This window comes from Rhipicephalus sanguineus, chromosome 8, assembly GCF_013339695.2.
Source record: "Rhipicephalus sanguineus isolate Rsan-2018 chromosome 8, BIME_Rsan_1.4, whole genome shotgun sequence".
Taxonomy (NCBI): domain Eukaryota; kingdom Metazoa; phylum Arthropoda; class Arachnida; order Ixodida; family Ixodidae; genus Rhipicephalus; species Rhipicephalus sanguineus.
In genome coordinates this window covers 171,592,456-171,615,852 of record NC_051183.1, presented here as the reverse complement: position 1 = coordinate 171,615,852, position 23,397 = coordinate 171,592,456, and the positions used below count along the sequence as shown (strand labels likewise).

Sequence of the window (23,397 nt, the reverse complement as noted above, 5' to 3'; positions counted from 1 at the left end):
GCCACGACCTTCGGTTCGGCAGTCGAGCACCATAAACACTAGACCACCGTGGCGGGTAACATGCGTTTATGGGAAGCATATGACTGCGTTATTGTATGTGCTCTGTGAGGTACTTGCAATGGGCGAGAGAAAGAGAAACTGAGAGCGAGAGAGAGGGAAAGAGAGGAAGAAACAGAGAGACAAAGGTAGAGAAACAAACAGGTAGGAAAAGGAAGAGGGCAAGAAAGAGAGAGGTACACTGAAAAAAAGAGAGAAAGACAGAGAAATATAAGTAGAGAGAAACAGAAATTGAGAGCCAGAGAAAGAAAGAAATAGAGAAATACAGAAAGAGAAAGAGAGACGGAAAGAGGGAGACATGCTGAAGGACAGAGAGAAAGCAAGAGAGAGATAGAGGTGCAGAGAGGAAAAAAATTCAGGCAGCTTTGCACTAATGGACTGCAAGGACATCAAAGTCACGTGCCGCGTACGAGATCCTCAGTCACTACAAGAAAACGCGACAACTATATCCACCACCCCACAAGCAGCTAGAGAGCTCTCAGGCGTCTGACCTGAGACGTCTGCAAACTGACACATTCGAAAACCTCCGGCATCTCAACAGGCTGTGTCCGTCGCGCCACCCGTCACCAGGCTGTCTGTGGTGCGGGCACGAGACAGCCGACATGGCACAGATACTTTGGAAGTGCGAGTGCGGTATTCGCCGCCACTACCCGCACGACAGTGTACCCCAGGACGACTGGCTGAGCGGTGGCGAGCCGCCCTTCTCCGCCCACATCTAGTGGACCAAATCTGGGCTGTCCAGCGAGCCAGGGCTATCGCCGAGGACATCGCAGGATGTTCCCCGGACGACGGCTCCTAGAGGCCTAGCCCGGGCCAGTGATTCCTCGTTGGACTCTAAAGTTTATTACCTACCTACCTACCTACTACCTACCTACCTACCTACCTACCTACCTACCTACCTACCTACCTACCTACCTACCTACCTACCTACCTACCTACCTACCTACCTACCTACCTACCTACCTACCTACCTACCTACCTACCTACCTACCTACCTACCTACCTACCTACCTACCTACCTACCTTTGCACTAATGGTGCAGGGAGGCGTTTTCTGGTTTTGTACCGGGAGGAGTGCTGCAATATCCCGAGCAAGCGCCTCCCTGCACGGTGAAAGGTAATCAGTAGGGGTGTGCGAATATCAAATTTTTCGAACACGAATCGAATACGAATATCCACCTTCGAATATCGAATCGAATATCGAATATCAAAGGAAAAATGCCTCCACAGTAACGATATTTTATTTAACATGTAGCTATTTGAAAAAAACAAAAAAATGCCAGGCCTGCGCTGAAACCGCAGCACAGTCACAGCGAAAGCTGGAAGAGCGGCGTTTCTAGAGCCCGTTAAGCTCTCTTGGGGCTACAATACAAGTACACTAGAAAGGTACCCACTACGCCATAAATCACAATTTTTGTGAAGTTAGGAAGCACCTACTAAGCTATTATTCGTCATTCTGCAGAGAAGCGAGGCACCAGCTACACGTCTGTAAGGCATTATGTGCACTTTGTTGACGCGATGACTGATGACGATGAAGAATTATGGCTCAGCACTTTGTAATGGGTTGGAATCTTTAAACGGCCCACCAGTTGTGTTATTTGCATTGGGTGACGCCCGATCGCTATTTCCCTCTCCCGTCATGCTGTGTAACATACGTTGACGTGGGAGAGAGACGGGGGGGGGGGGCGTAGAACTTTACTGAGACCCCGAGGAAATGGATCATGCGCTTATGGGCTTCCTTGGCAACCAATACAAGTGCACTTGCGAGGAACCCACTACGCTATAAATCATTGTAATTTTACTGAGACCCCGAGGAAGTGGATCATGCGCTTATGGGCTTCCTTGGCAACCAATTCAAGTGCACTTGCGAGGAACCCACTACGCTATAAATCATTGTAGTTTTTGAGAAGTAGGGCAGCAGGCACTGTGCCATTTTTCGTCATTCTACGGAGAGCGTTGGTACCTGCTAAACCCATGTGAGGCATTTTGCGCACTTTGTTGATGCTGTGCCTGATGACGATGAAGAATTATGGCAGTCCTTTGTAATGGGTTGGAAGCATTCAACAACCTACTCGTTGCGCAATTCGCATTGTGTGACGCCTGGTTACAGAATTCGCATTGTGCGACGCTTGGTGCTTATTTTACTCTTCTACCACGCTATAGTACATATGCTAATGTGGTTCCTTCCCGACATGAAGCCCGTATAGGACCTTTTTGCAAAGCAGTATTAAGCACCGGCATGGCTCAGAGGTTGAATACTGGGCTCCCACGCAGAGGGCCCAGGTTCGAACCTCGTTCCATCCTGGCATTTTTTTCTTATTTCGAGCGATACTGGTTACGGACACCGGCGGCGGCGGCGGACAACTACGGCGCCAAAAACGGCCGGTGAAATGATCTCATAACAGCTTTCGCTGTAAAACAAACATTAACAGCCTGACTGGCAACAGAACATACACTGCTATCTCCAGAACACAATGTCCAGGCTAGCACAATGCACATCACAACACAAGCAAATATCATAGCACAATGAAAGTAATGACTAAATGTTATCATGAAGAAATATGAGTTGCTCCACATGATCAGGCAGCAGGCGCTCCCTTCTAACAGAGACAACACCCCCTGCCACTGAAAAGGCAGGCTCGCTTGGAGCAGAAGTGGCTGGTATACATAACTTGCAACTACGTCACACCGCGGAACTCTGGGATACAATTCCGTGGCATGCGCCGCCATTACCGAGCACATTGCAGCAGACGACACCGACTCAAGCTGTGCGGCTCTCGCGTTTCCCGTCAACGCTGCACATCGCAACGGCGATTTGTGCGATATTTCGCTGCTGCACGAGAAGTGTAGATCAGTAATAATAATAATAATGAGAAGAAGAAACAGACGCGGGGACGTACTGTTTGCAAACGTGATCACAAACACGTGCGACCGCACGAAAGAGCTGTCCGAGAAGTGGAGCACATGGCTCACTACGCGCGTAAACAGGAATCACCTCAGACGTTGTACAACGTTTTGGTGCAGGTGTCACTTCATAACAGGCAAGTAATGCTTCTGAATCTACTCACCTTTTCGTATCACCACGGAGTTATGCGCGATGTCAATTTTTGTCGAAACGTGAAGCACCGAATTTAACACAGCGATTGGGCCTTGGTTTTCGGGAGGCCCTCTTAGGTCTTCGGTGAAACGAACCCCGACTGGGCGCCAAACATGTTATTGGGCCATGGTTTTATGCAACAATCAGCGATGAAATCTGTGCAGTTTGAGCGCCGCAAAATGCAGGCGGCGAAGAGCGCCGCTGTAGGTGATTCGTGCGAGGTTGTTTCAACCATTACGTGCGACACCTGAACGATTGTCCTGAACGATTCTCGCCAGTAATAAGCGCAAGGCAAGCAATCAAAACACGCGCACTACGCCGAACGATTCGCGCACGAACGTAAACACAGCGCGGCCACTGAGACGTATGTGCTCGGTGATGGCGGACGGAAGACAGGAACTGACGTCACTTCCAAGTTATCTATAGGAAGGTACATGGGGCAAAGCTTTGCCAGACTGGGGTATCTGAAGGTGCCTACAGTCCGCCACCAGTCACAAGGGTCACTGTCTTTCTTCAGAAGTGGTCCTGCATAGTGAACGAGTGGTAGTGCAGCACGTTACGGCCGCATAATATTGAAAATGACATGATCGCCAACAGCGCTGCACGTCGGAGATGCACCAGTAATAAATCGTAAGTATTGGGGCGCTCGTCGCAGTCAGATATCGTGCCTCCGTGCACTTACGATGTTTATCGCTCCTCTCGACAACGTTTTATAGCGATACGAACGCAGCAGAAATGTGGAAGACGAGTTATTTTATGCATGATAATCGAATCGCATATTCGAATTTTTCGAATATTCGAAGTCATTCGAATATTCAAAACTTTTCGAATGCACGATTTTCGAATCGAATACGAATATTTCGAATGTAATATTCGACGAATATTCGAAACTTTCGAATATTCGCACACCCCTAGTAATCAGACAAGATTTGAAGGGGCACTGCTGCTCGGTCGCGGACCAAAATTCAAGATTGCGGCGAAAGAGCAGCTGCAAAGTGCTTCCAATAAAATCCTTAATTGAATACGCATGTATTTACTGTTTTTACTGAACCGGAGCAAATCATCGTGTGAAATTTTATGTGTTATGACAAGGTGCGAAAGACGTTCTTCAAATGTTCTGATAATTTGTGACTACTCAGAATGTAACACCGAGGCGCCACACTGTACAAGTACTAAGAAATCGTTGACATATCTAAATACTCTCAGAAATTGGGATCCCAGGAACCACTGCTGCAGGATCTGGTAGAGGGGAACAGGTTGAAAAAAAATGGCGAGAGGGAGGACGGGGGAGGGGGGGGGGTTCGCTTGCTCGGTCATTAGCACATATTTCAAATCTCCCGAAAAGGGGAAAGGGGCGCTTGCTCGGGATTTAGGGTTTAACAATATAGATACCGCTCTAAAAAAGTGCGCTCACAAAACACAAGCATTTGGCATATCATAAACGTTATATTTATTTGTCATAACCAGAGGAAGTGTAACTGATGGAAACAGTTACCAAGAGAATAGAGGCGAAGCATACAGACGTACGAATACAAATGATACACGAACAGTGAAGTATCAATGTCCCACGGCACTGTACACCGGACCAAGGCTATCCATTACAAGACCGGAAGCGGAACGAGCTTCCCACGTTATCACAAGCTTGTCGTTGTCTACATATCCCTCACGCTCCAGATCTTCCAAGCGTAACGATCGCTCCGGGAAATACAGGGCCTTGTTGCCGACCAGTCCTGGCTTTCCAAAGTGCGTGAGGCTGCGGAATGCGTAACTAACGCAATGACGCTCCTGGCCACTCGATGGGTGCACAGCAGTCAGCTTGATGTTCCGATAGAATGGCCACTCCAGGAAGTCATCGTTGACGCCTTTTAGAAGTTTAATGCGGGCATGCAAGCCCACACCCTCGTCATCTTTAACGAGCTTCAAGCCGGCCAATATGTGGTAGCCAGATAGGTATATCCTTTCACCGATATAATCATACAAACCGTCTAAATTTACGTATTCCTTGATCGGTGTGATTCCCTTCAAAACAATCCTGCAGCTCTCAGCGTTGTTCGTGTTCTGCGCGACGTCGCTTCTGCGTTCGATTTGTTCTTCACTCGCTCCGGGCGAAGCAGCAGTTCTCGTGGCACTTCTTTCTGGAGTCAAGTTTGCCGCAGGCTTGATTTCCTTCCTGAGAATTCCCTTGACCTCACTCAGGCTTTGGGTGATTTCCTCTAGAACATCCGTGCTTCCTGTCATGTGCTCGCTAACATCCGCCTGAAACGTCCTCAAATCACTCGCATTTTGTTCGAGCTTTTCGATACTCGTCCTTTTTGCATCTTCAACAGCTTTGTTCAGAGTGTTGCCTAGGCTGCTTACGCTACGTGAGAGTTCGGTGAGCCTGTCACCGTGGGTGATCAAAATTCGTTCGACTGCTCCAACGGTGGCGACGCCGGAAGCTGCTTCCGGAACGCCACTCTGCTCTGTGCAAGCTCCACTTGCTTTTGGCTGCAACAGTGCCTCTTTGATCGTGTTCATGCAGTGCGAAAGCTCATTCAGTCTGTCACTTTGAGCGCTACTCTCGCTCATGACTTGGTCTAGCCTGCCTGTCATTTCGCCGACTCGTGCGTCTAAGCTTGCGTTCAAAGCTCGCAGTATCGCCTCTGGGTCACTGGGCGAAGTTCGCGGGGTTCCAAGCATGCGAGGCAGCGTACGAGCCGTACACTCGCTCCTGAGATGTGCGCATACATCTTTGCAGAGAATCGCAGCCGAACACTTTGGGCACGAAGTGGTGTGGTAGTCACAATCTTGCAAGAAGTGCTCGTGGAGCTTGGAGGCGCACGTGACCACCTCGCAGCCATTGTCTTCATTCCAGCATTTCACCTGCGAAGAAATATAATAACATCGTTTTTAACAATGATTAGGCTTCCTTCTGATCCAACTGCACATGACGTTACTGGACAGTTTGTCCATTGCAACAAGCAAGGATCATCTACAGGAGTAAAACATATTGAGAGGTATACGCCGCTTATCTTTTTTTAAAAAAGTTGTGAGCGTAATTGGTGCCTTTTGTGACGAAAAAAGTTATGGCATTTTGAGCACACTGGAACAATGTATTTCAATGATTACGTGCATTATCTAGGTGAGCAACAAATTTAGGCAAAACATATTTCACGATGAATGTTGGCGTGAATTCAGTTAGCACTGAACTAATGTAAAGACACATTGTATTGCAAGACTCCTCGCTTTTGTGGAGCTCAATGCAGCTCGCTCAAGGCACGATCTGGTCCCATTCTGTGACTAACCTCCACTCCTTGCTCCGCAATCAAGTGATTCATGTGCTCACTATCCGCAGTTGCGCATTTGTATACTTATCTGCACACTACTACATGAGTAGATAGAAATAAAGTATAGTGAATGGCCCGAGTTATTCATTCCCAAATTGGCTAAACATAAGGTCACATGCCCAGTTGCACATAAACAACAACCCAAGTTGTCACTCTCCATCAAACTATGGCAGATCAGTCAAGAAAGGGTAGAATGTTCGAATTGATAACAGGGTTTAAAGTTTTAAGACTGCAACATCTGAAGTGTGAATGAGAGGCAAATTTTAATGAGAAAATATCAATAATAACACGAAAAAACTAAGGCAGCTTCGCAATAAGGGTGCCAAGCCTGAAGCAATTGCGGAGCTGGGCAGCCTTCCTTATTTGTCTTTATTTTTTTTATATTTCTTTCTTCCTGTTTCTCCTTTTATCTGTTTTTCTATCTTTTTTTCGTTTATTTCTATTTGTCTCTTTCTCTCAATATCTAGTTCTTTCTCTTTCTCGCTCTATCTTCCATTCCCTTTCTTTTTATCTCTCACTTCCTCTTTTTTTTTACATCTTTCTCTCCCTTTCTTTGATTCTCTCTGTTTCTGTCTTTCTGTTTTTCCCGTCTCTTTTTCTGCGTCTATTTCTTTCTCCGTTTTTATATATTTTTGTCTTTCTTCGCTTCCTTTTCTCTATGTCTCTTTCTATCTCTCGCTCTCTTTATCTTTATTTCTCTCTCTCTCTGCACTCGTTCTCTCGCCCATCAGAGTTATTGCATCCCACGCCAGACAAATCGGCACACGCATTCTGGAAGCAGCAGATGAAGAGGACGAAGACAGCACGTGCCGGTTCATGATGATGATCATTTTTGTTCACGATTAACGTGGATTCTTCGAGCTTAAACAACTTCGCTGTTAAAATCAACAGTATCTGTATTCCCAAACTGTCTATTCTCGCAAATCACCAGGGCAGAGCGGGAGGTGCTAAAAGTTGGCACCATACCGAAAAGTGACGTTCCCGAACACTGCTAGCTGCATTCCTACCTTAGCTGTAATACGTAATTTGTAGGGATGGGCAAATAGTAAACTTGAGGTTCGAAGCGAACAGTGACTTGGTCGAATAATTTCAAATCGAATAGTTCGAGTACTGCCCATCGCATATGAGCCACAAGCGCAAGCTCATTATCCGCTTCATAAGACACTTATCCGAACCACGCGGACAAGAACCCATTATGGAAAACAGCACATTGGTTATCAAATCCCGGCATTGCTAAATCGTCCAGAATTTACTGATTTCAATACACTTCCTAAGAGTTCGTTTAAATCATCGCTAATTGAAACAAAATTGAATATAGCTAACTTCCTTCTAATTCCACTAATTATCTCAAAGTATGTTTTACTGAAATGCTACTGATGTTAGTGATGTATAACTAAATCGGACAATGTGTTCAACTTCTACAAATGTGTTATTGCTTCGTGTCATTTGCTGTTATATTTTGTTATATTGTAATATGGTAATGTACCAGATGTCTTTATTGTACAAATAATCTGTTCGCTGCAGCCAAATTCGTGAATGGAGCAGGAGCCTCTGTCAAGCCTTGGTGCCTTTTGCTCTCGCCACCTTTCTGTAATGTTACAGAAGAAATAAAGCCTTATTATTATTATTATTACTATTATTATTATTATTATTATTATTATTATTATTATTATTATTGTTATTATTATATATCACATATTATAAAGAAAAATGAGCATTTTTGTCATGACCCAACTAACTTGCACAATATTGTTAAGAATTGGAAATAAGCATGTGCAAGTGTCACTTTTTCGTTTCAAAGTGAACTGGAAGCAACTATGAATAGTAGCAATATTTCAGTAGCAGTAGGGTGCACGTTATAAGCAGTAAAATACGTTACGCTTTCATATATGCAATATTTAGCACACGTAAGCCCCCCGTATAACAAGCTTTTAAACTTCAAAAAATGATTCATTGACGTTAAAGTTAAATGTACAGGGGCGTTCAAAAGTTCCCAGGCCAGGCTGCCATAGGATTACATGGGTTAGCGGCCTGGGAACTTATGAACATCCCTGTACATTTAACATTGAGGTGTGGTTTCACGGCAATGCGGATTTTCCCTGCATAGGTGGTTTCACAACAGAGCACCACCTAAGCCGCAGTGAAACCACTTTTGCAGGGGGGAAGGGGGATTACATCCAGTCAATACTTCGAATACTATTCCATCATCTCGAATACTTCGAAATTTCTAGTAGGTTGAATTAGAGTCGAAGCGAATTCGAATACTGCAATATTCATTCAAATATTGGAAGTGTCTGAATATTCACCCATGCCTAGTAATTTGTTTATTGCCTAGTAATTTGTTAACGTCAATGGTTTGTAGAACTGCAAAACTCAAGCCGATAGCTTCACACGAAAGACAGTCCAAAACGTGACCATAATCAAGTAGCAAAAAGCACAAAAATATTTTTGATATAACAATAAAATTTCTTCCATGTAAATATTGGTTCGAGATTTGATTTTTTCATGCTCAATAATTCTTCACATCTCTGTTCGAGAACTGACATTTTTTCGAGGCTTTCATATTTTTTTATCAAAAGGCGACCTCTTTTTTTTCTGTTTAGATCCAAGACCGGCTTAGAGGTACACATTAAAGGTACACCTCAGACGAGCTTTTTGTCGAAAGAAAGCTCCCAGAAAATGTCAGCAAGACCGTCAGTAATTTGCTCCTGCCTTCTTTCCTTATTTCATTACGCTACTATGTTTTCACGGTAACACTACCAGCTTGCAATCACAATTCACCTCCCCACCGCAACTCACACACATAACTAAGAAAACAGCTAATGTTATCATACATTCACACATGAGCGAATATGACAAACCACAATTTCCAGCACAACTACTATATGCTGATGCCTATCGTTGAAGAATGGTGTGAATCTCCACAAAATTTAAAATACGACTCTAGCAATAAAGGCAGAAAAGAAGAAAAGTGTGAAAGTGAGTCCTACTACACAGGCTATTGATAATGATGAAAGAAAGATGAGAACAGGACCTAGTGCAGTACAGAACATTGGCCGGAAGATTGTAGCCACAGAATGGTGCAGCAATGGGCATGAGTTATGTGCCCAGAATTAGCCTGGAAAGAGGAAAGAGAGAAAGAAGATTACAGACAGAAAAATAAATCTCAAGTAGAAGCAGAACATCCACGATACATACAACAAAGTCTTATATAAAGGTAGTTGCAATTAATTGCTAAGAAGACATGTGAACCTTCATCAATATGGGCGACCAAGTGGGAAACGAATAAGTCACGTTCATGCCCTAGGCTTTATGCAGCTTATATAAAGTAGTAACAAATGTAACAATTATAAAAATGTTTTTAAAACTACAAAATATTGCATATCTGATCAAGATCGCTCCTGCAGGAAATGTTGTGAAAAGGTAAGGACTAAACGAAAAAGAAACATTCAAGCCAAATGTAGAAAGAGCCATCAGCATACCCTAGCTCCCTCACTGGCTTGCCCTTTCAGCCATATTGCAAATGCCAAGAGATGTTGTATATGAAGTGGCAACAAGTTTATCATAAAGAATTTATCAGCAGACGAGCAAATAAGAACCGTAGTGAAATATGCTTGAGGATGGCCAATTGAACCTATGAATTGTGTCTTGTGTTTAGCATTTCAATTCACTAAGGAATATCACTAGTAGGCACTGCTCAGAAATTTCAAGTGGAGGGGAGTTAATACTGCCACGACACTGTCGCTACTCGAGCAATACGTTATCTCTAGTGTCACATACAACAGCCATGACCGAGATTCCATTCTACAACCAAAGTGCTACAGCTGTGAAGAACCACAGTAGTGCTGTCTGTGTGTTGGCAGGATTCATTGTACAGTCGCACTCAGTACAAGTTGCTGCATGGTGCTGCACCATTGTCAAAGGGGCCCCAAGCCTGTACAGTGACAACAGTAAATGTGAAGTTGGTATATGAAGTGCCAGTAGTTGAAAGCACACCTACTTGAGTCTTTGTTATGTCGGTGCCCCAGTGACCAAGGGCACCATGTGGCAAATCATATTTGGTGCGAATGTACACAATGGAAGCACACAGAAGCATAGAGACATGGTCCTGCAATGACACTGCCAGAGTTTTTTGGAAAAGTTATAGCAAGTTAGTGAGGTAAGGGGGTGAGGGTTGCTGTATAAAGCCTTTAAATAGGTTGACCTACCCCCTCACTTCATCCCTCTTCCCTGCTAATGCCGAAAATTCATCTTTGTTTCAGGGTCAGGACACAGAACCAAGGCTCTTCCAGAGGTCGATGCTGTAGATTTTCCGCAAACCAGGATTGCTGACTGCGCCCAATGTGGTGAACAAATCACCATTTCAAAGCAGTTGGACGTTGAATTTAGCCTTATTCAGTACCCCAGTGCTTTGAAACCTTTTGTCACACTCTGCAGAATACAAAAAAGACCAATGACACAGCACACCCATGCCTTTGGTTCTCCCTGCTCTTGCGCATAACTCATTTTTCTGAAGGCACAACAAATGCTTCAGCTGTCTACTATTTTCTTTACAAAATCAGAAATGTCAATTTATCATGTCATTTGCCATTATACATAATCTAATGTAGTCTAATGCTAATTCCTGTCACTGTTTTATCATCTTTGTGTAATGTATGCCAAACCACACAGAAAAACCAAGTTTCAGAGAGCCTGACATAGCACAAACAGCTGGTAGCTTATGAGGGATGCCTAATAGGAGACTTAAGGAATAATTCCAACAGCCCACACATTAATAAATTCCAGCCAAAGAAGATGAACAGTGACAGTGAAGTGATTAACAGTAGTCAAACGAGGGACGTGGCCTGGCTCTTCAGCCTACGAAACACTTTAATGAGCATTGTCATCTGATGCCATTGTACCAATACAAGCCTATCTTTTTTGTACATGCCGAAGTGTGTGAGAAGAAATCCAAAAGGCTGAGAGAGGAATGCGACAATGACGAGAATTTCAGCTGTTTGAAATACAATTTTATTTTGCCAGCATGTTGATGAGCTCTTGCAGATGTTGCATTGTCCCTGTAAAATATTAAGTTTGTGTTAGAGAACAAAAATAAAACAACACTTTCGATTGGAACACTCAACAGCGCTTACAATTCTCTAACTGACCATACAGCAGAATAAATGGCTAGTATGCAATAAAAGCAAGCCCGACCATCCTACACAATATGTGCAACAACACTGTCAGCCATATGTTATAAAAAAAAGTTATGGGTAGCAGAGTATCAACACACCAGAACACTGTATTTTGTTTCCAACATAACAAGCAACTAACCTAAGAAGGTTCTCTCACTACACATGCACTTCCAACAAAAACGATGTGTGCTATTATAAAAAAAAATGAAAAAAGAACTGTGCGCCCCATAATTTGAAGCAACACTGCTTTATGCTATTGTATTGTAAAATATAGCACAACGTAAATCTTACATGGTAGGTGTTGCAGATATGAACCTATTTAACACTAAATGAATGGAGTGAGATGCTCCTGTGACCAGCAGGGTTAGCACATCACTTGCATCAAGCACAAAAAGACAGTATGTCATAAAGAAAAAAAATAATAATGCATAACTGCGGGCTACCTTACATTCACAACTGACACAATGAATATGTGAAATCATTTTTCTTTTTTAGAGTGAGAAATTTCACCAATAAAACTGTTACATGTGTTATCAAAAGGTGCTAACAGTGACAATGTGTGCGAACATTCTCGAATGTTCTCGATTGTTCCAATCTAATTGCATGCATCATGTGAAAGCAACTTCAGGAATGTGTGTGAGGATCAGTAAGTGCACTGGAATAGCTGACATGTCAGATTTGCAGCCCAGATTTCGACTTTCGTGCTTGCTGCCATCATTGTAATGTGGGGGTTACTTGCTTTGATGGACACAAGTTCACCCAATTAAGAACTAATCTTTGTTTCATGCCTCAGCCAAGGTAAATGTAAATGGTAGCGAAGCTTCCATAGAAACCCATACGTTCAGAAAATGGCTGCTCATCAGCTGCTCATGGGGCTTAGCGCCATCTGTGTGAGGAGGGAACACTTCCGGCGGAACAAAAATAAAGCGGATGTGACGCAATATCCGGTAAAAAAGTGACGTCATTTTGTTGGCCCTAGCGCGAAATTTGACCTCAAAATATTCTTCTTAGGCCCCTGATCGCTAAGGGGTCGCGCTACGGCGAGCCGGCAAGCCCTTGGCGAATGCGCTTGAAGTCAACGCTAGCTAAACTAATATCGACCCGTGACTAAACAGCGGTGTTTAAGTGTACCGTCATGCAATTCGCCTTGGTTTTACCAGGAAACTTTATTCTTTGAGCTTTTATTCTGCGTTCGTGTCATCTTCCGCAGCGTGAATAATGTAGGCAACAGCGTACCTCTCATGTCTGCAGCGTTGCTTATTTGCTTCGCACATGCGCAGGGGACTTAAAGAGTGCATTGCATGTGTGCTTCAGTTCCAACGAGAAGAAATGACGCCTGGTCGCGCCAAAATAATGATATTTCAGTTTTATTCAATGGCCACAATAACGCAATACACACTCTACACAATGAGCAAGGAATGTCATAATATGTACAAAAAGTGCGTAGACTACGTGCACTATGTTTTGCCTTTTGTTCCGACAAATTAACCTTACGTGTAACATATCAAGACATGCGAATTATAGTGATTGTAGCGCGACAAATAACTTAGCGATCTGCTCACCGATAACAGGAAATATAATACGCACGGCGTGTTCACGAAGGAAACCGGGCAGCAGAAATACTGATTCATGAAAGTCCAGCAAGCGCACTACTCCGAACCGTTGCCCCGGTGTCTTATCTAGAAGCGAGGGCTCGCCAGGCGTACGCGTGTTGCTATTGCATCCTTGGAATCGTTTCGTCGTTTCCGCGAGTACCGAGGAAAGCGCTCGGCGTGAAATGTTAGCCGCCTCGTGCCGTTGTCCGTTGAACACCGTAGCCAACACGTTCACCAACGATGAAACGCACCTCGCAACTTCGCGCACACCAAAATAAAGTTCTCACCAAATAATTGACAGAACGCATGCAAGTGCGAAACACCAGCACACCTGAGGGGGTGTGTCGCCGCAGGACGAACTTTACGCACGCCTTTCCGAACACTACAAGGACTGCGTCGCAGAGCAATGGCATGTGTCATTCTTTAGAGGGCGCTAATAAGAAGATTTTTGATAATGCATATACATTTTCATGAATTCTTTGTACACTGGATCTAAATAAATGTTATTCTGAAATAAATCTCGGTCATAAAATATAAATATTATTTTGTTGTTGAATGAAATTAGGTTGTTTGTTATTAGTGTTTGTTCCCACCACACCTAGTCGCGCTTCAATCGCTACTCCCATAACTCCCCATGCTGATGTCGCTGACAATAGGATCTGAACCGCTTTTCGCCCGAAGCTTCGCGACCTATTTGGATAGACCTTGCCTCAGCTGCTGAAGTTCGCGCCCAATAAAATTATATGCGGTAAACGAGCTTCTGTGCTCACGTGTCGGATGGCCCTGACGAACTGTGAGGAAATAGTAAACATTGCTCTGCACCAACGATACAGCCTGAAGCTTCAAGAATTGCTCTTGAAGCACTGAGCTGTACTACAAATGACAAAGAAGACTAAAATTACAGCCATGACAGATGCCACAGTAATAGCCCCAATGTGGCTGTCCGTGACCATACTGCAGCAACCCGCCTTCTGCACAACATCCTCTGACAACACAAAAAGTTCGCTGGAAACATAAGAGCACAACTGTTTTCAATAACTGTGGCTGTGCTGAAGAACTGCATCTCATACATACTTCCTCATAGGACGTGGTTTGAGAATTGAGAGTCCACACAAACAACCTGCAACCACTTTCACACAACATTCCTTGACACCTTCATGAATATCATCCACAGAGAAAGGGCCGAAGACTTCCTGGAAACCCATGCGCACTTTTCACATGAGCACATTGGGATTTGCATTGGAGGAGATCATTCACTTGTTTTGCCATTCCAAACCTGCTCTGTATGCAGAGAAGAAAGTTATCTTACTAATGCTGGAGGTGTTTGCACGACTTGTATGTAACCTGCACTGCCACCTGAGGAATACTGGTGTATGGCATGCCCCAAACCACCACCTACTTTACTGCGACTGCGGAGGAACCAGCAATATGTACTACTGCCATTGCCAGCACCACGAGATGGCACTACGTTGTTGTGCCATCAATGCATCATGGCCATGGTGCAGTGAACAATCAGCTGATGTCAACGGACTGCCGGGCTGAAACTGAGCGAGACTTCAATGTCTATCACGTTCACTGTCCCCGTGAGGCTAACTCTTGCCACAGTGTCGACTATCCAGGGGCCAATGTATGAGTCCCTATCTGGAAAACTAAAACCCCCAAGTTATGAAGGTGCAGTGGCAGATGCTGAAGGTCATCTGCTGTTGTCGCAGACATTACAATATTCATCTCAATGAATACATAGCAACACGCCTAGAGCCAAATGGATTCCCAAAGATAAAGTTTTGCTGCTGGAAGAAGACCTGATGATGTCACCTGACAGCAGGAGGACATACTAACACAGCCATGATCTGATGCTGTGACATAACTGAAACACAAAATGACAAACTATCGATCTTGATGTCGTCCTAGACAGCCACAATTTCGACGCCTCAGTGGACATCCGATTCGACAACTCCATCATGAGTGAATCATTCACTACCAAGACAATCTTAGGATTGCACTGAAACGCACCAAAATCTATACAGCTGGAGGGCAATTAGAAAAGCTGACTGAAGTGTACATGGCATTTACAGAAACACAGGGACAACATGAAACAAGACATAGACTAGCACATTCAGCGATTTTGTATATATTTGTTATTTCATGTTGTCCATTCACCCAGTGTCCTCTGTTATATGCTATATCAGCCAACTAGCCCACCAGGGCATTTTAATCAAATGAATGCTTTATTTGTCTTTTGCTGAACAATGAAAGAAAGGAGCAGTCAAAGAAAGCTACTGCAGAGCTCTTTGTGAATAATAGCAGTGAATAAAAAAAGTGCTACTGTTCTTATTCATGCGAGACTTGCAGCTGTGTAGTGACACTCTCTAAATCATAGGTCTCAAACAAGCTGCCTGCAAACCTTTCGCTAGCGGCCCATGGCCCACAGATGGCAGTCTTCGTCCCATATTGCTTTTTATTTTCATTTCATTTCATTTTATTATACCCCTCAGGGCCAGAGGCATTACAGAGGGGGAGTGGTAACAAGACTTTGACACACAAAAAAACAAGAAACAAAGGAACGAAAAAAAAAGACCAAAAAAGTAAGAGAAAACGCACATGATACAATAGAGCAAAATGTGAATTTACAGTGAGTTTGGAAAGGGCCTGAGTATACAATGTTAGCTATGGAATTACGGAACTGTTCATGATGAATAATGTTCACAACGCCCGCGGGAAGGCCATTCCAATCACGCGAGGTTCGTGGTAGAAATGAATAATAAAAGTGCGCAGTATTGCATGAAGCGAGTCCGACTTTATGACGATGGTCTGTGCGATGGGATACATCACTTTGTGACTGTTCGCGACATTGCTAAATCGGTGCTCCATTATTTCCTCGACTGTGGTCATTAATAATGCTTTATTTGGGTAAGCTACACAGACGTGATTGGTCTTAAGCATGGTTTTTTTCATGAGGCACCCCATGCAGGCACATTGCATTCAAATGTAACTGCAGAACAAAAACTGTATACTTCAGGATAGGCATCCAGATTTTAGTCATTGTGGAAACTGGTATTGATATGCTTCTCGAATTCTGACAGGAAGTCCCCTTCAGAAATGACTTGTATATGAGATATGGGAAAGACCTTTCAAATGGCAATGTTAGCGGACACTTTTGCTCAAACTGTCTCAACCACATCCCCCCACCCCCTGCTTACAACTTCATCACTGTCCTGGCCCTTTGCGGGACTAAATTTCTTGACTGCAGCCCAGTAGCTGATGTGAGTTTGAGACCCCTGCTCTAATTGTCTCATGGGCCACTGAACGAATATAATTGTTGGGGTTTTACGTCCCAAAGGCACTGAATGAATAAAGAGGGGCTTTTGTTCTTTGGGGCTTCACCGAGCAGAGAGGCTTTTTATGCCGGTGTGCTCCAGGTCATGCCAGGTAGCTCGGCTATGCTTCAATAACACTTCTGCAACCTCTGCATCGTTTCAGCATTATGGAAAAAACCCAGCTGTCCGCAACTCTGTCGACAACTGCTAGCACTATGTGCCTCTCACTGACGCCTTTCTTATTCAACCACCCAAGTACAATGGGCAGCATAACTACTCCAATATACAGACTATGTGTTCGTGCTGTGTCTACTGCTGTTGCCAAAGAAGCCAAGGTCCACATGCTCCTGCACTGCATGGGCCCCCACGTGCTGGTCACACTTTCTTTGCCCATGACAGGCACCAAGGCCTGCTAATCCTTTCCAGCCACCCAAGTTGCGCTCACAGGCCGCATCGTGCAGTCAATGAAGTATACGAGTCTAGCCACTTCCACCGACATACACAGATACCCAGCGAAATGGTGAACGCCTTTGCACCGTGCTGTGAAACATGGGAAAAAATGCAAATGTGCATTGGCAGCAGTTGAGGAACACCTTGTACGTGACCGATTTACCACGAGCCTTCTGGACACTCACTTGTTCAACCAGTTTTGTAAGAAGCCAAAACGAACGCTTCAGGGTGTGCTCACTCAAGCTAGACAGCATGAAAAGGAAAAAAAATTAACTACAGACTGGACGCTCACAGCTTGACTCGATGAACATCGGCGCCATGGCATGGAAGCAAACCAAAATGGGTTGCGGTTTCGTCAACCTTCCAGAAGCAAGGACACCAGCGTAACGAGTGGCCAACGAGTCAGGTGGATCGAGAGGTTTGTGTGGTTACTGTGGCAACAAACAGCATGCATGATCCATGTGTCCTGCCGAAAGAGTGATCTGCAACTTTTGCAGAAAACGGGGTCCTTTCATGTCAGTCTACCATACCGCCACAAAGCACGTCAGCAATATTCAACTGCTCTCGGTATGGACGTCGCACGAGCAAGGCCGCCAAGTCATAGTTCACGTGAACCCTTTCTGCTTCGAAGTAGTACTTCGAAGTTTCTGTCATGCCCAGCGCGTTCTCGGGATTTGTCACTCCGGGTAGTCTGGGCCACTGATAATTGGACTCGCTCGGCACAATCCCCACTACCCTGTCTTTGTGTTGCTGCTCTAGATTCCAAAAGCTGTACGTTGCAACCAGTGCAGATGTGCGTCTTCAAGGCTACAATGCAATAGTCTCGCTCGGGATGGTGCACTTCGGGGACGCAGTTGTGGACGTTGGTGCAGCTGTGATGTTGTCAGCCCCCAGTCTCCAACCAGCGCCTCCAGCTATTAGGCCACTGTTTTGCGGACTCGGTGCAATGCCTGAAGAGTACCGAATCTGCATTAAGCCAGGAGCAGCACCTTTTTCTCTTATGCTTGCAAGATGTGTATCCATTTCAACTTAGAGTGAGGTGAAAGAGAACCTGGACAAACTGGAGAAGGACAGTGTCATCTGTCAAGTTAACAAACCCACACCATGGTGTGCAGGCCTTATAGTGGTTCCAAAAGTTGCAGGAGGCTACCGCCTCAGCGTCGACCTGACCAAGCTCAAACAGTTAGTCCTGCACAAGAAACACTTCCTCATAACTCCTTGAATGCAACGGTTTCGCATTAGGCTTCTGCGCCACCAGTTCATGGTCGAGTAAGTTCCAGGCAAACTACTAGACACCACGACACTTTGTCTAGGGATCTTGAGCGCTTCAAATCTTCTGCCTCCGTGGGCAAAATTGAGCTATTTGTGTCACAAGTTGCGCAGGCTCTTCCTTAAACTGTGATGGTGTGCCTGGAAGACTTCTCAGCTCGTCGGGGATCTGATGGGAAACGCACAGCACTGAAGTCCTGCTGCTCTGAATGCTGGCCCAGACGAGATAGATTGCCCGTGAACATGACTTGCCGTTGGGAACAATGCAGCAACTTCTACATCTGTGATGGTCTTGTACTCATGGAAGAACGCCTCGTGCTGCCATCTTCATTGAGCCAGCACATCGTGAACTTACTTGCTCCATGAAGGTCATCAAGGTGTCCTTGACACTCAGGAGAAATTCTATGTATTGACCAGGCAGCCAAGTGAAAACTGCAGTAGCAAACTTTGGTGCGTGTACCACAAAAAAGAGTCCAGCATGCTGACCTGATGTTGTAGTCCGCAACACATGTACTTCCTGAGGAGTTTGTGGCCGTAGACCTGTTCCACCTGGTTGAGTAGGTGAAACAGGTGAAATAGAAGGGAAAGTGTTTATCACGGACTTCCTGAACAGCGGATACACATAGAGCTTCCTTCGCCATGTGTCGAAGCGTGTCAGCCTATGGGCTACTCAAAGCCGTTCCTCGACAAGCCATTAAGGCTCGTTCACACCTGCGACTAGCAACGGTCCGCGCGACCGTTTGCGACTGGCAGTCAAAAAGCACTCAAAGCGACCGATGTTCACACCTGCGTGCGAACCTATATACGTCGCCACATAGAATTCACGTCTGCTCGTATACAGCTTGCATTGCCGTTGCACCGTAAAATAGGCTGATGTCCTGTTCCTGCGCATCTGATTGGTTCAGAGGTTTGCGACTGCAGTCGGTGCGACTGAAAAATCGAGCAGCGAGCGACTGAGCCAAAGCAGTCGCTTTGCGACCAAAAACGGCCATTTGTGACCGTTTGCGACCAGTCGCTTTGTGACCACCTTAGTCGCGCAACCATTGCTAGTCGCCGGTGTGAACGAGCCTTTAAAAACAATTCAGTACCATCTCCCCCTCAACAACCCTTCAAATCAACCTTCTGCACACCTGAGGTATAATTAAGGTAAACAGCTAGCTCGGGTTTTGGACAGGCTACCTGTGTGGTGCTTAAGTCCACATCAACAATTGGGCAAATTATTCAAAACTTTCAGCTACGGTGGCACTGCCATATAGCAACTGCCGAAAGCGGTGATTCAGTGACAGAGATGAATACTTGCCTGGCAACAACATGCAAGCTGTGCTTCATTGTCATCTTTCATGGCTTACTTGGAAAGTCAGCGTGAACAAGACGGAGACACAAGACGAGAAGGACACAGTAAAAGGGCTGTCTAATAGCTTAAGTTCATTGAAATAGGAACAGAATGCTCGAAAAACCAACACACGTGCGCTGCGCAGGAATTTGTGGCCACGTGAAAGAAATTGCTAAATGTGTATACCTCGCAATCAAGCAAAGAAACAGAAGGTTCAGATATGTACTCATCTCCCGACATTTTGATGAAGAACACATCCGCAAGTTCGCGAGCCCTTTTACCTTTGTGCTTCAACGAAATGACTGTGTTATTGAAGAAAGGGTTACATCCACATGACCTGCGATGAGCTGACAGATGTGACGTCGGCTTTCCTTTTAAGGTATTTTTGTGCGGAGGCATTCATTACTGCATTTACCTAGATTGGCCTAAGTATGCCTTTCCGCAGGAGAGGGGAATCCTATATACAAACCCAAAGACACAGGAAACGGCAAGACTGCGATGCTTTGCCGGGAAACCTACAGCCCCCATTCTTCTAGACTTCTTCGAAGTTGCAGCACAAGCTTTTCTTACTTTTAGGTATCAGGAAAAAAAGAACGTCGATGTTGAAACCTTTTGGTGTTTGCTTAAAGGGACACTAAAGGCAAATGACAATTTATGTCAGAGTGAAAGCTCAATGTATGACGTCTAAAACGGCAATATGTATCACCTGATGAGCGCCACGAGCGGCACATTTTCAAAATGATCCCGATGACGTATGAGAGTCTGCCTACAATTATTCACAACTAATCAAACTGGCAGCAATAAAAAAAGAACCTTCCGTGCATCAAGAGACGTAATAAAATGCTGTTTGTTCGTTTCTGTTTTATTCATAGAAAAAAGAACCTCTTTGGCGTTGCCATGGGGAATGGCGCGCGTGGTTCAAAGATTCCATTTTCGCTGAACTGCGCTTCGCCCGGCACCCTGCTGCGCTCACGCGGTCGTGTCTCAGTGGTATTTTCGGTATCGCGTACTGCCGCGTGTGTTTTGCGCACTTGTGAAAGTCACTCTGACAGAAAGTTCGACAAAATGCCACATGCATGTGATGTTGCCAGATGCCTGAATGGTGCATGCCGCCACGCAGTAAAGGCGGGCAACGTTGGGCACGGCAGCGGTGACATGTGAAAGGCTGATTTCAGGCGGGTGATTTGAAGTGCGCTAACGCGATGCGGACCACTAAAACGTGATTTTATTTCAAAATAAGCACTTCCTTGGCATAAAAGTAGCACTACGAGGTTTCTGGACCGCTCTTTAAACAATCAACGTCGACTAATATTTGCCTTTAGTGTCCCTTTAAACCGATGAGACAGTCAATGTACGTACGCCATGACAGCATATTTTCTGGTGTCGTTATCTGGCTCCATCATTTTAACCGGACGAAATTTACACTTCCTGAGCAGTCTCTGACACGCCGATGCAGGTGTTTTTCATCAAATCGTTGGGAGATGACTGCATATCTGATTCTTCCATTTGCTTGATTGTGAGGTAGCGCACGCTTAGTGATTTCTCTCACATGACCTGAAATTTCTGTGCATGTGTAGTGTTGGTTTATTGCGCATTCGTTTTTGTTTCAATAAACTTCAGTTGTTAGCGCTCTGTACTGTGTCCTTCTCGTCTCGTGTCTCCATCTTGTTCGTGCTGATTTTCCAAGTATGCATCGTTGCCAACTCGCCCACCTTTCTACCCTACCCTATTACAATTTCTTTCATGGCTTCTTATATGAGTGGAAAGTGAACTGCAAAGGTTCATTCATGCAACATTGGGGCACCTTTGTGCTTCTGTAATGAGTAGAAAGCACACTAGTATGCGCTGTGTGCAACAAAGTTCAAACCGTAGCGTGAAAGGCATTGTAAGCATGGAAAGTTTTTTTCCTGACCAGAGCGACTGAAAAGGCAATGCGCCATCAAAAAGCATATCAGGAAGCCCATCACAAAGAAAATGATAATCTGCAGTGCAAATTCCAAATTGGCTGACGTCTGAGACACAACAGGAAAGTGCTCTTTCTGTCAATGAGGGTTAGTTCTTGTGATGGAAACAATTGCTGAAGAAATCAACGTGCTTGCATTGATCATGATGTTAATCATGGAGATAGCTTCACATGTACGTTGTCTGAAGATACATGCCTTCAATAACGCACGAAGTCGCCTGTGACACTTCTCAGTCTGCAGAATAAAATGCAATCCACATTGAGCACTTCCTCACCTTCTATGAAGCAGCACATCTGTGAATTTGCAGCGGCTTCTAAGGGTGACATCCAAGGGACAGACAACCGCCCAGATCACAAGTTAAGACAGCCCACTAATGGGAAGACTGTTTATTGTATTGGCTAAAACAAACCCCTTTTTTTTCTCATTAAATGCGGATATATATTATAATTTTTCAATAAAATCATGAAAAATGACTGTTGGCACCGCACATGGCAAAAAAGTGAAGGCGCATATGATCCTGATCATGTGCCCTATTACTAGCGTACGCAGTGTTAGAAAAAGAGAGACAAAGAGGAAGATGAAGATCTCTCGTTCCTTCGAATCACACGCCACAGCAGCAACCCACGGAGTCGGGCTGCGGTTTATTGTAAATAAACCCCTTTTCCTATGCATCGGGAGGCTTCATTTCCTTCAAGTGGTGCCAAAACTCATCAAATCAGTGAACCACATCAATGGCCCCAAGGTAATTGCCTTCCTGTCTACGGATTCAACATACTGACCTATAGCTGCTCAACGCGAAATCGAAACATGGAGGCTCTCAAGCTTTGCAGCGCCAAGCTGAGAGATCGGAATTAACATGCTTTCTCAACGAGATCGAAGCAATGTTCACACAAGACAGTGTTACGGAAGAGCAGCTTTGCATCCTCGACGAACGCTTAAACCAACTTCATACCGACTTGAGAGCAACCGACTGTGACATTGTCCCCCTGCTGTCAACCACGGAAGCGGAGGCCTAGTTTGATGGGGATAAGGACTATAACGATCAAGCCACAGCGACATCCGTGACGTCAGTTTCAGGAGTCCCAGAACCATGCACTACTGGCAACACCAACTGACAACCGTGCAACGCACGCACCAACCCGACCTCCAGCTTCCGAAAATCAACCTCATGAAGTTCGATGGCCAACCATTGTTGTGAATACATACCTTTTTGGGAACAGTTCCAATAACTAATACACAACAATGGTCGACAAACCAATTTAAACAGGTTCAGCTATCTATGTTCGGTCTCGACTGGCGACGCGGCATTGGCTATCGCGGGACTTCCAGCAACTGCAAGCTGCTACTGTGAAGCCCTGGACATTCTGAAACAATGATTTGCCGAGATTGACGTGATAATTTAAGCTCACAAGCAGCCGCTCATCGACATGCAACCCGTTCGACAGTCTAACGATCTTCGAAAACTTCGATGCCTCTACGACACGGTGCAGTCCCAGAGGCGTGCTCTCAAGACTCTCTGAGTATCAGAACACAATTATTCCACAATGCTCTACCCCGTCCTCCTGAAATCGTTTCCTCACGACATAGTCCTCGACTTTAACAAGATCGCATGCCAAAGTCTAGAGCAAAGAGGACAAGGTGGAAACACAGGCCAAGAAGGACAGCACATAGTGGAATATTGGCAGCGCAAACTAACGCGACAGAAGGGGAACACAAACAAGCGCAGAGTGACACTTGGATTTATAACAAAGATATTATATACCGTATTTACTCGAATCTAAGCCAATGTTCTTTTTTCGAAAAAACGATGTGCGAA

The 23,397-nt window shown here is 44.9% G+C and overlaps 1 protein-coding gene across 1 annotated transcript in view; it reads right to left on the bottom strand.

Annotated features, from left to right (window-relative positions):
- Positions 1-4,556: 4,556 nt before the first annotated feature.
- The window catches only part of LOC119402483 (uncharacterized), a 67,387-nt gene continuing 48,546 nt past the window's right edge, over positions 4,557-23,397 (bottom strand). The window contains exon 2 of the mRNA XM_037669631.2: positions 4,557-6,015. Within this exon, the coding sequence (XP_037525559.1) occupies positions 4,711-6,015 (1,305 nt within the window). The 3' untranslated portion in view covers positions 4,557-4,710. The remainder of the gene's footprint in view (positions 6,016-23,397) is intronic.